General features: G+C 43.4%; 1 protein-coding gene across 1 annotated transcript in view; it reads right to left on the bottom strand.

Moving 5' to 3' along the window:
* Window positions 1–15833, bottom strand: part of TECRL (trans-2,3-enoyl-CoA reductase like) — a 41641-nt gene that overhangs the window by 24488 nt on the left and 1320 nt on the right. Inside the window, exons 2-4 of the mRNA XM_081884319.1 lie at window positions 15201–15252; window positions 8436–8480; window positions 5759–5862 (exon numbers count right to left, since the gene is read on the bottom strand). Of these exons, the coding sequence (XP_081740445.1) occupies window positions 5759–5862; window positions 8436–8480; window positions 15201–15252 (201 nt within the window). The remainder of the gene's footprint in view (window positions 1–5758; window positions 5863–8435; window positions 8481–15200; window positions 15253–15833) is intronic.

Raw genomic sequence — 15833 nt, 5'->3', positions numbered from 1 at the left:
GCTCTGCTGAAGCCTGGAGAGCAAGAGAGGTCGGTGCGCACCGACCCCTCTCGCTCTCCAGGCTTCAGTGAAAGCCTGCACTCGCCCCATAGGACGCACACACATTTCCCCTTCATTTTTGGAGGGGAAAAAGTGTGTCCTATAGGGCAAAAAATACGGTATATAGAATCATAACTGTATAGTTGGAAGGGATAATGAGGGTCACCGAGTCCAACCCCTTGCAATGCCGGAAGCTTTTGCCCAATGTGGGGCTCTAACCTGAGAGTCTTGTGCTCTACTGACTGATTTATTCCAGGGATTGACGTATATCTGTTTTTAAAACGGCATTTATTTCTATTTCCATGTCAATTAGTTTGAAACAGTTTATTTTATTGCTATTTTGCTTAATATTCTGTGGTGTTATATATAAATTGCTTACAGGGTTTTGCTGATTAGGTCGTAATTGAATTTTGTCAAATATATAAATAAAAATAAATACTGCAGTAAGAACATGTTTGTTTATTGATGCATTATACATAACAATACACCCATTATACAGTTATCATCCTTTATCCTACACTCTTTGGCTTCTCCACACATTCCTCCATGGGATCTGATTCAACCCTTGTTGAGCTGCATCTCCTTGATTACGTCCCCCCTTTCCTGATTTGCCCTACTGCTCACGTATCTGGCCCTACCTGGAAATTTTTATGGTTATTTCTTTCTTTAAGTATTCTCCAAAGTATTCCCACTCCTCTTCTATAGCAGACTCATCCTGATTTCTTTATCTATGCAGTCAACATGGCTAATTCCACAAATTCTATTAGCTTATTCTGCCAGTCTACTTTCGTAGGACTATTTTGGTCCATCCCAGCGCACTCTTTAGCATATGCGCTGCCGGGGTGCAAAGATCTGCCTAGTGCCCCCAAATTTAGTTTAGCCCCCCATAAATTAACTTTTATTATGCTTATGTCAGACACCACGCTTACGCCTTATCTCTTGTTTATGAAAGAAGGGAGGGAAAAGAAACATTTTTTTTATTTGCTCATTTATATACAATACACTTCTACTTAAGTATGCAACAACACCACACTTAAACTTATAAGTATTGCTTAGGCACCTACTTAGGGGAAACATCAGTCATGTCAAAGGTGCCGCTAACCCAGCTGCCGCATAGCACCTCAATACAATACGTAACATAATATTTTGATGTAAGAGTTAATTTCGCGTGCACGGCGCCGTTGTGAATGACAAGTCTTAGGTAAATGAGAGCACAAAGCTGAAAGTCCTTTAGTGAAACAGTAGGTATACATTTAGGTAATACCTAGGTATATATTTTGTTTTTCTAGCTTGATTAAAATGATTTATTATTTCATAACAGGTATAGATAGTTAAGAGCTTAGGCGGCTTCAGCAGTGGGCGCCCCCCAGAATTCGGCGCCCAGGTGCCCCGCACCCCTTGCACCCCTGGGTAAAGACGACCCTGGTCCTTCCACCTTTGAGCGTAAATTATTCTGGCCAGTGCCGTTGTGTTGAGAAAGACACTAAGTGCTTTCTTGGGTATTTCACCCTCTATTATACTCAATAAGAACTGAAGAAACCAGAGGCCTTTCTCCTGGGCATGGTTGGCCAATTGGTGCCAAAGAAGGATAGAACTTGCTTTGTGTATGCAACAACAGCAGCAAGAATACTTATTGCAAAGTACTGGAAGACACAAGATTTACCCACCCAGGAAGAATGGCAGATGAAGGTGATGGACTATATGAAACTGGCAGAAATGACTGGCAGAATCCAAGACCAGGGAGAAGAGTCGGTGGAAGAAGATTGGAAGAAATTTAAAGACTATTTACAGAAACATTGTAAAATTAATGAATGTTGGAATGATGTTGGAATGAATTTATGTGATTCTAGCAAAAATGTAACAAAGATTTAAGAAAAATAGATTGTTAATTGGTGAAAGGAGGGAAAGTAAACTTATATTAATATTAAGATAAATTTTCAGGATAAAAATTTGAAGAGAGGGAAAGGATTTGCTGAAATGGATAATTGGCTTAGAATACAAAAAAGGGAGGTGTGAGGAAGTCAGGGAAACAAGCAAATGAAAGACAAGTTATGGAAAGGTTCAATTTGTTGTTTTTTTTAATTGTTTCTATTTTTCTTTTTTTATTGTGATGTGTTGTTTTGCTTTTGTTTAATTTGGTGTTCCTTCTACTTTCTTTTTGTAACCTTAAAACTTCAATAAATACTATTTTTTAAAAAAAAAACACATGCTGTTGCAGTTGGCACCTGTCTATCTTGGAATACAATGGGAGAGTACACCTTTGGGGGATGAAGTCGAACTCTCATAATTTCTGCCTTCAAAGCACCAAAGTGACCTTTCTGGGGCACAAGCCTGGGCAGTGTGTGTGGAGGTCCTGGGCTACCCAGACAACAAGACCCCCTTCTCAGCCTTGCTGGTGTGGTCCAAAGGAAAGCAGAGCCATACATGTGGCACCAGGTTGGCCGCAGGAGTTGCCAGAAGGAGACATACAAGATGCTATCCAACCTTCTTAGGGACTTGTGTGGGGTTTATTCCTTAGCCTTTTCTAAGAAAGCATGAATTAAGTCGAGCTTGGCAATGTGACTGGGCATCTTTGGCATCAGTCAGCTGGCACAGCCGAGGCACTGGGATGTCAAGAACAGAAAACTATTAAAGTTGCTTATTGACTTTGGGGGGGGGGGAGGAGAATACATTGAGGGGAGAAATTAGTAGCAACAATGATAAAAGCAGCTGCACTATAGATTATCTAAAGCGCTGGCTTTAGTTTCTTGCCTGCTGAAATTGGAGCAGGATGCGTATTCACAAAAAGAGTCCAGACCAACTGAAACAAAATGTACTGAATGCTTAGTATGCTTCTGTGTGTCATCTATTTATATGTGGCAGAAGAGAAGGGGTGGATGTTTCCGTTAATTCCTGATTCCATGAATGCCAGAGAGAATTTTCAATTCAGACCATAAGCATCATCTGCCTAGATCATTAATTAGATAAACTCACCTTACAGTGATGGTGGTGACACAGCATTTCTGAATCACCACCATGTATTAAAGGCACATCCTGTGTTCTGGTTAACTAATCGAGAATAGCTCTTTCTTATAGCATCTCTTCTCTTGCTACTTGGTGATGCAAATGCTACTTGGTGATACTGTTGGTGATAAAAAAAATTGATCAACTGGTCTAGGTGACCTGGCTAGGAAGCATTTGCAAACAGTTGCTTTTTTTCATTTCCTTCCAGGTTATTGAGCCACATAGATACACGAAACAAATGGGCCAGTAAAGTTTTTCACAGGCTAGTAATATCTATGCACATTAGCAAGGCTAATGTGGCTTCCTCCATTTGTCAGTTTAAGCATGAAAGCTCTGCATTCAGACCAACAAATACCTTTTCACCATGGTACTGCACAACATGGTAGGAGTAATGTTTGAAAGCTGCTTACCTTGTGTGCCATATACCAATTCTTACATATCCACTTCCGAGCTAGGGAGGAGGTGGGGTTGCGGGCTTCACGCCCCTCCCCACACTCGCGGGGGCTGGCTCCAGCAAATCGGCTGGCGCAGGGGGGGGTGGCCTCGCCTACTTAGGTCTGGCGCAGCTGAGGACCGCCCTCTTTCCCACGCTGCAGCTTTCCCTCGCACCCATTAGGCTAGGTTCTCTGATGTTGCTATGAACTCTGGTTGGTCGCCGTCAAGGGGCCTGGTAGGAATTTTTCCATTTGGCAGATTGGCTCCAGCCATTTGGTTTTCGCCTACCTCGTAGCAAACCGTGACAACTCCACACTATGGGCGGTAGGCATTGGTGGGGGTACAGTCTATTGTTATGCAGATGAAGGGGGAGTAGGAGCGCCATCACCTTCTACCAAATAAAGGGTAGTCCGGTAAAGGATTCCAGGGGGGTGGCCTTGTCCTAAGCCTATGGAGGTGTGGGCCCACGGCACACCCCCACACGGTGACCCCAGGTTGATGTGCCTCAGCAGGACCCCTCCCACTGGTGGTTAACCCTCACCGGCCAGGCCAGTTAGTGGAAGGACCAGTGCCTAAGCCAATACCGCTCAATTCCTGTAATCAATAAAGTTGTGGCCTAGTTTGACCCATTAACCTGAATTCTTGTGTCCTGTGTCTTTATTTCTATGGGGGGAGGCGGGAACTTGCCACGCAACCCGGGTGGTCGCTAGAGAAGTTGTAGGATGTAGTTTGATCTGTGTTTTTCCATGAACTGACCAAATTTGCATTTCTCAGATTAGGGATGTCAGAGAATTCCAATGAAAATGGCAGCAGAAAATTGCTGGTGCTCACTTATTTGTCCCATGTTTGGAATGGGAATTAATCCAGCAAATACAATTGGCATTTGCTGTTGTTTTCAGTCTGAGAACGATGTGCAATGATACATAATTGAAGAAGTTCTTTTTCCAATTTGCATTATGTTTCCTCTGCACTGAAATGGTGTGGCATAATAATTAATGACATAATGTTTCACCGTGGTGGACAGAGATGAATCATGTAGCTTTTTGCAGCGGCTGAGCTGCAGCAGACCAGGGACTGTGCTGCATGCACTGACTACGAGGTGGATCAAGTTGAATTTATATAGCACTTTTGTATATTCAAAAGGCAGCACGAAACAGAGAATTGCTATAACCCTCACAACAACCTTATAAGGAAGAGCAGTAGAATTCTCCCCATATTGCTGAGGGAAAGTGAGTTGCCTAGTAAGGTCATTGCAGAGTTGAAATTTGAAACAGGTGCTTCTTGACTTGTAGTCAGGTTTTTAGCTATTATGGGTTCTTTTGATAAGCCAATTCCAATCTACTGAAACCTCTGTCCAAAGGAGCTCCAGGAATGTACAATAAAGCCTAGTATGGTGGAAGCACTTGTGGAAGTTTCATTAGAAAATGATAAAGACAGGTTGTGGAAGGAAGGTATTAATTTTACTGCATGCAGTGCACTTAAAGAAAATGTTATGAAAATGATGTACAGATGGTATTTAACACCAGCTAAATTGGCTAAAGTGGAAGGTATCTTTTACCACCTGTGGTGGACTTGTAAAGAGGTAAAGGCTTTCTGGGAAATGGTATATAATGAGTTAAAGAAAATGTTTAAAAATACTTTTATTTAAAAACCAGAGGTCTTTTTGCTGGGTATAGTAGGTGAAGAGATACCAAGGGAAGATAAAAGACTGTTTATGTATGCAACAACCACGACAAGAATTCTTTTAGCCCAAAAATTGGAAACAGCAAGAAGTACCAACGAAAGAAGAGTGGCAGATGAAGATGATAGACTTTGCAGAACTGGTGAAGCTGACAGAAAAAATCCAAAACCAGCATGATCAAGTATTCCAAAAGGATTGGGGTAAATTTATATGATAATTGAAAGATTGTTGTAAGCAATTAACATCGCTAGCAGGGTTGTCCGATGACTTGTAATGAGAAATTTTCTATCTTTCTATATTTATTTAAATTTTGAGACATTCTGTAACAAGTCTAATTAGAACTGGAAAATGTATAAATTGCAATGATATAAAGATTAATTTCGAAAGCCATGAGGCAGGAGGGAAGGAAGTCAATAGGCGCCAAAGAGCCAGGGTGGTATAGTGAACAATCATGATGTGAATGTATAGCATTAAATGGAAAATAAATTTAAAAAAAAAATTAAAAAGAAAATGATAAAGACAAACTGACCAACAAAGCATGTAGCAACTCAAGCTAATGCACAACTCTGCTGTGTGCATTTTACCAAAAGTTAAACTTACTGTTGTCCAGGTGACTTGCTGACCCATGTCCGTGAAATACAGCGTAATGATAGAAGAAGCTGCAAGGGCCTTTATGTTGATGGAGTCTCTCAAGTAAGAGCCATCTATGGTAACAAAGAAACAGAAGGAGGTGACATGAAGTCTGAACTCAAACACTGCTTATATGTTACATGCTCGGCCCAATTCCATGAGATGTCCTACTAACAGATAGCCACTGAAATGCCAAATCTGTTCAGGTAGCGTTTAAATGGCCTCATACCACATTTGCTTCCTGCCAGTCCACAAATCACTTTTGAATGGGAGAACAAGATTACACCACGTCTACAACAGCTGCAGGACAAGTCACTGTGAGGCATCTAATCACAGCCTGCATTTTTATCAAAGCTTATATATTAATCAGGATCTGTATTTTAAAATGAGCCTAAAGATTTTCAAATGTTTCATGCCAGGCAAACCAGCTGCCTAAGAACCTTGGCAAGATGTTTATTCTCCTGGACAAGGGGGCCCCCTGATTTATAGCAGAAAACAATTCTCAAAGTCGTAAAAAAGGGAATTACAGGCTAAGAGCAAGGTTACACTGACCCTACAGATTAAGCATTGATAAATAGTAAAATAAAACCATGTGCCTCCCATTAAACTTGAGCCATATCTTCTTCCTAAGGTTAAAAAGGCCAAGAGCAAATGGAAAAGAAAGCATCTAGCTGGCAGAAAGGGAGAGAGTATTTTGGGAAGTCTTTTTCTAAAGTTGTTTCTTTCTTAAACTGAGATCCTTTTAAGATTTCTTTTCCTTTCAAAAGGTTATTTATGATAATGTATGAAATATATTGGCTTAAATGTAATTATGTAAAGGATTTAGAAACTAAGAAATGTTAAAAGCTTATGTTAAATTCTTATTTCATAGAATCATGGCTGTAGGAGACCAGAGGGGCAAACGAGCCCAGCCCCCTGCCAGACAGGAGACGCCATCGAGCACTCCTGATATATAGTTGTCAGGCTTTTTGTTTAAAGACCTCCAAAAGGAGATCTTTCATTGATGATGCATGAGAATGTGAACTCAACATCCTTGACATCTGTTTAAGATAAAAATTTAAAATTATTAAACCATCTGTTTTGGAAGGCAATAGGGCAAGGAGGGCAAGAGGTGAGCTGGTAATTAAGGTTCCTTGTTGAGATAAATGTAAGATAAATGACTACTTATTTGTCATTTATAGATAGAAGAATATATAGCTTTTGTCTCCCATAAAAGGTAATATGAAATGGGTGTATCTTTTGTGATTGGTTCTAGCAAACAGCCAATGGGAATTTCAACCAGGCTGATTGGACAGAGGCAGCCAAAGGAGGAGCAAGGAGGCTGGGCTGAGGGAATATAAGTGCTGGCCATAATGGCAGGAGGCCAGGCCAGAGCTTGGTAACCATATACCACTGTGCCTCTCATTTATTTGTCTGACAAATAAATTATTATTTTAATTTCTCTATTGCTGCGTTGAATATTTCATTCCAGCTAAGCGTTAACCACAAGCAGGATGCTACAACTGGAGTATATACCACAGTGACCAAACATTACGTGGTCAGCATTTGATGCAATACCTTCACAGAGAAATCACTTGACATTGATTTAAGGATGTAGCATGAGAACATTGTCCCAAGTCTTATTTATTTGCTCATGTTGTTCAAATGGTGGACTTGCAAAGCGTGAGTTCCTCATGGCTCCAATCCACGCTTCTAGCCCAGGGGTCAGCAAACTTACCGTGCCTCGGGCCGATGTCTCCAGCGCCGATCACATGGTGGGCCAGAGGGTGGGGGAGCATGTGCCCATACGCGTGCGCACATGCTATCTCCAGCGCACTTCCAGGTCAGAAGAGCCCTGGAAATAGCTTTTGCGCATGTTCACGGGCCTCCTCCAACCTGGAGGTGCACCGGAAATAATGCTTGTGCATGGGCAAATAATGCTTGTGTATGCGCACTAGCTATTTCCGGTGCTCCTCTGACCCGGAAGTGGGCAGCCGCGCAGCGCAGCACCGGTAAGAGTGGGCATCGGCAGCGGGCGTCGCCGCGGGCCAGATAAATGAGTCCCTCAGACCTTATCCAGCCCACGGGCCTTAGTTTGGGGACCCCTGTTCTAGCCAGTAGGGAGGACAGGCAAGCAGTCTCCTTTCTGGCCAGCATGAAAGGAACAGAACAACAAAGATGGATCAGTGCTAGCGACACACACCATGTTTGTGCTGGTCAGAAAGGAAGTTGACCTTTGGGGCTACCACCCCTTCTTCGCTTCCCAAGGATCTTCTGGCAAGACTAGCAACTGAAGTTGGCAATGCATACATAAAATATAAGACAATATTCACATTTGCAAATCTGTGAAAATATTGGGGGAAATCTAAACTAGCACAGTCAATATAGCAAAAGATTTATTTCTGGTTTGTCTATCCATACTATAAACATTGGGAAGCTCATTCTCATGTACAAAAGGTAATGTGGAAATTCATTCAGAATACAAGCTCTGGAGCAGGGCTTCTCAAACTTGGGCCTATAGCTGTTTGAGGACTACAATCCCCATCATCCATGACCACTGGTCCTGATAGCTATGGATGATGGGAGTTGTAGTCCAAAACAGCTGGAGAGAGACCCAAGTTTGGAAAACCCAGCTCAGGAGTACCTTGGCAGAAAAATGAATACTTACTGCGTTCAAGTCGCAGGCCTATGCGAGATGGCGACCACTGGGGACCTGCATTCAAATAAGTGAAAAATGTACCTTTCACTCTGAAACATTTTTTAAAAAAAAGAATAAGAAGGTTGCTCTTAGAAAGAACAGTGTCTCAAAAAATGAGAGCACAGTGCAAAAACAGAGTAGAGATTTAAAGACCTCAGCTAACCTAATAGAAAGATATTTAAATCCCCTACTTTATGTGTCTTCCATATCAACCAGGGCACATATTTTCTGTGAACGTGAAATGCATCAATTTTGATGTCTAGGTTGTCCAGGCCTTAAATAGCAAAGGTCATCATAAATGTCATTTAAGGTGAATGGGAATCAAGTGTCTGAGAATTCTCAAGAACACTTCGATGTAACTGCAGAGAGATAAAGATATCATTTTGACAACCCTGTGTTTCATTCTCCCCCAGACTGGAAAACGCTCCGGGAAAGGAACTATACCACCTAGAAGACTTTCTATCTGAAAATAAATATATATATATCGGGAGCTTGCTTCACTTTGGCTGGACAGTCCTGTTAAAATTTGTGCTGCTCATAGTAGAGGAACTGAAGTACTGTCACTGTTAAAAGTTTATAAAATATGAAAAAATATGAGCAAGACACCAGGGAGTTTAGATGTGAAAGCAAAAGGAAAACATATTTGTTTTCTCCCCAGAAATTATCTGGCCGCGCTGCAATGGAATACAGTGGATTTATTTAGTATTTTAATAGCTAGGAGTTCTACCTTATAAATTGGTAGATTAATCAACTAAAAATTTAGTTGATTGACCTCAACCAATTTTAACTGATGGGGTAAGGATGAAATACACACCTATTTATATACTGAGGCTACTTTGGTTTGGCTATGTGGGAGGATGCTGAAAATTATAGGCTGGATAGCTTAACATCTGTCGCATGGAACCTGGTGGAAAGCTTTGTTAAATATGTAATTTCCAAGCATATAGAAAAACAAGCCTTGCTGAGGCAGAACCAGCATAGCTTCTGCAAGGGTAAGTACTGTCTCCCATAAGATTTAGAGTTCTTTGAGAATGTCAGCAAGTACCGTATATAAACAGAGAAGATCCAACTGACATTGTGTTCTCGGCAGGCTGGAGGAAAATCTCAGGTTTGCAGAAATACAAAGAGATGGAGAGCTTTAGCGCTTTAGCAATAATAATAATAAACACCTCTCCAAGGGGAAGTCCCTCTTCCAACTAAGCATGCTCATTTAAGAAGGAATTCAGGCAGGGAATCTGGGATAGGGCTGTGTGGATGGATCTAGTGACTAGATGAATCCCTGAACAGAAGAAGCTTCTTACTGTAATATTTTGTTGCAGGCCCCATGTATAATCCTAATTGTGGCATCGGTTCTCTGAGTGTTAATCTTTACATAGCCAAAACACAAGACGAGATGTCAACAGGCTTGAGGAAACCCAAATGTTTAAAGAAGTACAAATATATACTCCATCTCCTCAGAGTATTGCATGTCGAGGTCCCCAAGCCACCCCCCAAATAACTCATAACGCACACTTAATTTTTGTTTAAGGTTTTTGGCATAATTTTGGCCACAACTTTATTTAAATACAAAACCGTGAGTGGTTGTTTAGACATTGGTTAAGACTATCTGTCCCCCCGCCTGGGGACAGAACTGACTTCCGGGCACCACCGAAAGACAGTGCGGGGGAAAGCAAGTCGGGGAGAAATGGAGCTGAGTCACAGACCCTCAATTCTCATCCGCATGCTCCCCGAAGGCTTGCCGGCCCTAGTCCCATTCCAGGGATTGGACGAAAAGATGGCAAGCCCCAGGATTCCTTTAACGGAATTCCCTTTCCGCAGCAACCATGGAGGGGCAGGCCCAGCCCATCCTAACCCCTCCTCCACCAATTTATAACCAATGCCTAATCGCAACCTTACAAGTTGTGACGATTTGTTACGCAGTAGGCAAAAACCAAATGGCCCAGCCAATCAGCCAGATGGACAAAATTCCTACCAGGCCCCCGCTCCAAAGCAGACGATCCCATGACAGGCATAGCAAGGTCAATGCAACAACCCCTTACTCAAGGGCGGGTGGGCGGGAAAGCTCCAGGCTGCGTGCAGAATATTTAAACATTTTACCCCTCCCACCAAAATTGCAACATAACTTTTACCCCAGCAACCCAGTGAACCAATCACTGCCCCAGGCCATCTTTAGAGACCCTGCCTGGTAACAGAGGGGTGGCTCAGCAGACCCCACCGCAACACGTGCTCTCCATGAAGGAGGACACGTTTTGCAAAAGAACGATGTCAATCAACATTTGGTGATCTCTTTCTATTGGTCCACAATAGAAAGTGTCCTTTCATACTGCATCACGGTGTGGTACGCTGATTTGACATCAACTGATAGGAAGTGTCTACAGAGGGTGGTGAATACAGCACAAGATATTATGGGCTGTCCCGTGAATCCACTGGATGAAATAGTGGAAGAACGTTGCCTCAGGCGAGTGAGGAAAATTCTCAGGGATGATTCACACCCTGTCCAGCACTTCCTTGATCTCCTGCCCTCAGGCAGAATATATAGAAGCATGATTAGTCGCACCAACAGGGTAAAGAACAGCTTCTATCTGTGGGCTGTTAGGCTGCTGAATGAAAAGATAACAACAGGGCAATTGACTTTCGGATTTGGTGGGTGTGCATCAGCAAACGAGGGGAATTAAGACTAAGAGAGCTGAGTGGGGGGTGCTCGTGTAATCTCACTGTATACAAGTTGTATAAGTGACAATAAAGTATTTCAATTCTCTCTTTCTCTAATAAATATATATATACAGTGGTATCTTAAGTTACAAACGCCTCAGGTTACAAACGCTTCAGCTTACAAACTCCGCTAACCTGAAAGAGTTCCCTCGAGTTGAGAACTTTGCCCCAGGATGAGAACGGAAATCGTGTGCCAGCGGCACAGCGGCAGCAAGAGGCCCCATTAGCAGAAGCACACCTCTAGTTAAGAACAGTTTCAGGTTAAGAACAGACCTCCAGAACGAATTTAGTTCATAACTAGAGGTACCACTGTAAAGAAATAAATTTTCTAAGCAAAAAAAATTAAAAAGCAACCCAAAACCACACACCCCAGACTAATGCAGACTAAGCATGCTCAGTATGCGCAGAATAATGTTGGGTGTCTGTTATGGGGGTGGGAGAATGAAAACCAGGAGGGCAGGGGCGTAGCTAGCTGCTCCAGCACCCAGAGCGGCAGGGGCGGGGTGATCCACCCACAGGGGTGGGGCAGCGATCCATGCAACGGGACAGCGTGGTGATCTGCGCACGGAGTCCACCTGGGGGTCGCAAGCCCCACACAGCCATTTCAGACAGCATGGGGTCCCAAGTCACCGTGTCACTCCCAGGAGAGATGTGTGGCTCGGGCATGCTGAAGACCAGGCACCACGGTAAGTGCCGCCCCTGCGGTTTGCCATTTTGTCACCCCCCCCTCCAGGATGGCACCCGGGGCGGACTGCACCCCCTGCACCCCCCTTCCTACACCCCTGGGCAGGGGAATGGCGCTTCCTGAAAGGTGGCGTGGCTGGTTGGCTGTAACACTGAAGAGGACCACTTTCCACAGCATTGTGGTGGCTTATTTTTAGCTCCCTCTTAGTTATCAACCAAATCAGGAATCAATCAAGGCTGAGCTTTATGTATGAAAGAGTGGTGATTAAAGCTATTTTTTCTGCACCGCCTCCATAATATTGGGATAGCAGCTGCACACATTTCTATTTCAACATTGCATATAGCTGATTAAGCCACATTTTCTCTGATTAATAAAACGTGTGGCACTGGATTATGCTGATGCAAGTATATCACCGCTGATGGGGAGAATGGGCCAACATGTCCTTATGTTCCAATATTTGCACTTTCTGCCTAAAGTGCTCACGCAATATGCCAATGTGTTTCTCCCGCGCTGCTGTCGCAGGGAGTCTGTACTGCTGCTACTCCCCTCTCCCCAGTTGTGAACTTCAAGCGGGAAGCTTGCAGTCTTAAAGTAAATAAAGTAAATATTCCTACAGAAAGCCTTTTATAGTAGTTGGGTTCACTTTAACAAGTTTTAAAGAACAGCCATGAACAGGGTGGATTATCCTAAACCTTTTAATCAAATTAAACAAGTCTGCATCAAATACATAGAGGAAACCTAGCCCAAGCTTCCTTTGAAGAAAGGCTGGTTAAAAAGGTAAAGAGTTTGGATTTGATATCCCGCTTTATCACTACCTGAAGGAGTCTCAAAGCAGCTAACATTCTCCTTTCCCTTCCTCCCCCACAAGAAACACTCTGTGAGGTGAGTGAGGCTGAGAGACTTCAGAGAAGTGTGACTAGCCCAAGCTCACCCAGCAGCTGCATGTGGAGGAGTGGGGAAGCGAACCTGGTTCACCAGATTACGAGTCCACCACTCTTAACCACTACACTCACACTGGTAAAGGTACCCCTGCCTGTACGGGCCAGTCTTGACAGACTCTAGGGTTGTGCACTCATCTCACTTAAGAGGCCGGGAGCCAGCGCTGTCCGCAGACACTTCCGGGTCATGTGGCCAGTGTGACATCGCTGCTCTGGTGAGCCAGCAGCAGCTCAGCACACGGAAACGCCGTTTACCTTCCCGCTAGAAAGCGGTCCCTATTTATCTACTTGCACTTGGGGTGCTTTCGAACTGCTAGGTGGGCAGGAGCTGGGACCGAAAGACGGGAGCTCACCCCGCCGCAGGGATTCGAACCGCCGACCATACGATTGGCAAGTCCTAGGCACTGAGGTTTTACCCACAGCGACACCCGCGTCCCATAGGCTGGTTAAAGTTTAGCAAATACAGTAGACCCGCAATTTACAAGAATTTAACATTCAGTTTTATGTGCTTGGCTTTTTTTTTTTTTTAAGGGGGCAGAAAGTGGGATGGGTCTCCTGACCTGATTCAGGTCTGCTGCTGACGGTACAGTGGTACCTCGGGTTAAGTACTTAATTCATTCCAGAGGTCTGTGCTTAACCTGAAACTATTCTTAACCTGAAGCACCACTTAACCTGAAGCACCAGCTAATGGGGCCTCCTGCTGCCGCTATTCTCATCCCGAAGCAAAGTTCTTAACCCGAGGTACTATTTCTGGGTTAGCGAAGTCTGTAACCTGAAGCGTATGTAACCTAAGGTACCACTGTATTAACTTTTTTAAAAAAAAGCAAACATAAGATCTCCACTTTTGGTTTGGCCCTGGATGTAAATTAAAAATCTGTTCCTTTCAGTTTTAGAATTAAACTGACAGCTATATAATTAAACACTTAAAATAAAAAAGAGATATTTTTAAGGCAATTGCATTAAAGCACTAAGTCCTTAAATGCAATACTTTTACAACTGGGATTTCTCTAAGAACTTGCCAGTCTAATAGTATCTGTGAATGATTGCCCTGTGGTGGGAGGAAAGAGAAACACTTTCTGATTCAGAGAATAAACATTCTGCATCTTCATAAGTCACATGAGGGCTTTTTTGTCTCTGAATTCCCATGTGGATGAGCTCTAGATAGAATGAACACCAGCACTAGAAGGCACTCAGCTGTCTCTAAATATCTATGGGCTCGTGGAAAACTTGTTGCTCATCAGGCAGAATTTATCTCCTACAGGTATGTGCCTGCTTGACAATCCCACATAATAAATTGCAGCAAATTTCAACAGTTCCTATAACTTGCCTTGAGGTTGCGCACAATGCAGCAAAGCACCATATTATAGACCATTCCCCACCACCACACAAAAAGAGGAGACCAAATGCCTCCGTTACTAACTCCATCCACCTGGCAGTAAGCTCCATTGAATTTAATAGGGCGTACTTCTGAGTAAGGGACTTGGGTGGCGTTGTGGGTTAAACCACAGAGCCTAGGACTTGCCGATCAGAAGGTCGGTGGTTCGAATGCCCACGACGGGGTGAGCTCCCGTTGCTCGATCCCTGCTCCTCCCAACGTAGCAGTTCGAAAGCACGTCAAAGTGCAAGTAGATCAATAGGTACCGCTCCAGCAGGAAGGTAAACGCTGTTTCCGCGTGTTGCTCTGGTTCGCCAGAAGTGGTTTAGTCATGCTGGCCACATGACCTGGAAGCTGTACGCCGGCTCCCTCGGCCAGTAAAGCAAGATGAGCGCTGCAACCGCAGAGTCAGTCATGACTGGACCTAATCATCAGGGGTCCCTTTATCTTTACATTTTACTTCTGAGTAGACCTGCTTATGATGGCAGGCTTTTTCAACCAGTTCCTCCCCGGTTACCTTGCTGGTTCCTCTTCCTTTTGCTGCTCTTCCCTACCATTTTCACCCTCGCTATCCATCTCTTCTCCCATGCCTTCATTTCCTAAGTGGCTGTTTCCATCCCCACCAGTGGAGAACAAACCCTATAAAAAAGTATTGCTTCAGGCTGTGGCAAGGATGAAAAATTGCCTTATTTCTCCGTCTATAAGACGCCCCCAAGTATAAGACGGCCCCCAATTTCGGGGGACTCAGTTTTAAGAAAATGGGGGGGGGGATAGATGTCCCCATGTATAAGACGCCCCTAATTTTTGACATTATTTTTTAGGGGGAAAACCTAGTCTTATACACAGAAAAATACAGTATGTTGTTTGCTGCCTCTTGGTCTGCCACCTGGGGCACAAGCCCCCTTTTGCCTACCTCTTCAATCTGGGCCTGTCACTCTCTCTCACACACACATACAGTTTATTCTGAGTTCTTGGTGATAGGAGACAGCTTTTCCCCTATGCAAAAGGCCCCGCCAGGTACTTACATACTTTGTGAAACTTATGTTTTACATCAAGAAGCGTTGCTGATGGTGGTATCTGAAAATGGGAGGGGAAGAAAATATGTTGTACTTGGCTTTGTCTTGTCTGTTTGTTTGTTTTTCACTCTGCTTTGCTTTTATATTTCTGACAGACCCCAAAGAGGTATTTAAGAAAATTAAAACATTTCCCTTTCAGTCGGAACTGTGCCATGCTCCCTGGGCACAACTAAACCAAAGTCGAGCACTTTAAGTTCCATTGTTCTCATTTTATTATTATTATTATTTTAAAGGACACACATCTCACAAATGCAGGCTCATGTAAATGATGTAACATCATGCACATTAAGGCATGCATGTAGATAGATGTTCAGTTCCTGTGAACCCATGAGCTGGTGTCAGAGCAGCCGAATGACTGAGCTATGAGTCAGTAAGTTCAAATTTCACCTCTATTATGCAGGCACAAGATTCCTTTAGGCCAGCAATTCTGTCAATCCTTTATAACATACCGAGCTACAATACGGGGTTGCTTTAAGGATTATAGGTGAAGGACTTTTGCACCTTCTAAAGTATAATGCAAATATGTTATTATTATCCCTCTACCACAAAAATGGCACGAGTGCACACTGGTTTCAAATGAGA

Source organism: Podarcis melisellensis (genome assembly GCF_964234715.1).
Source record: "Podarcis melisellensis genome assembly, chromosome: 13".
Classification (NCBI taxonomy): Eukaryota; Metazoa; Chordata; class Lepidosauria; order Squamata; family Lacertidae; genus Podarcis; species Podarcis melisellensis.
This window is presented reverse-complemented; position numbering and strand designations above follow the sequence as displayed.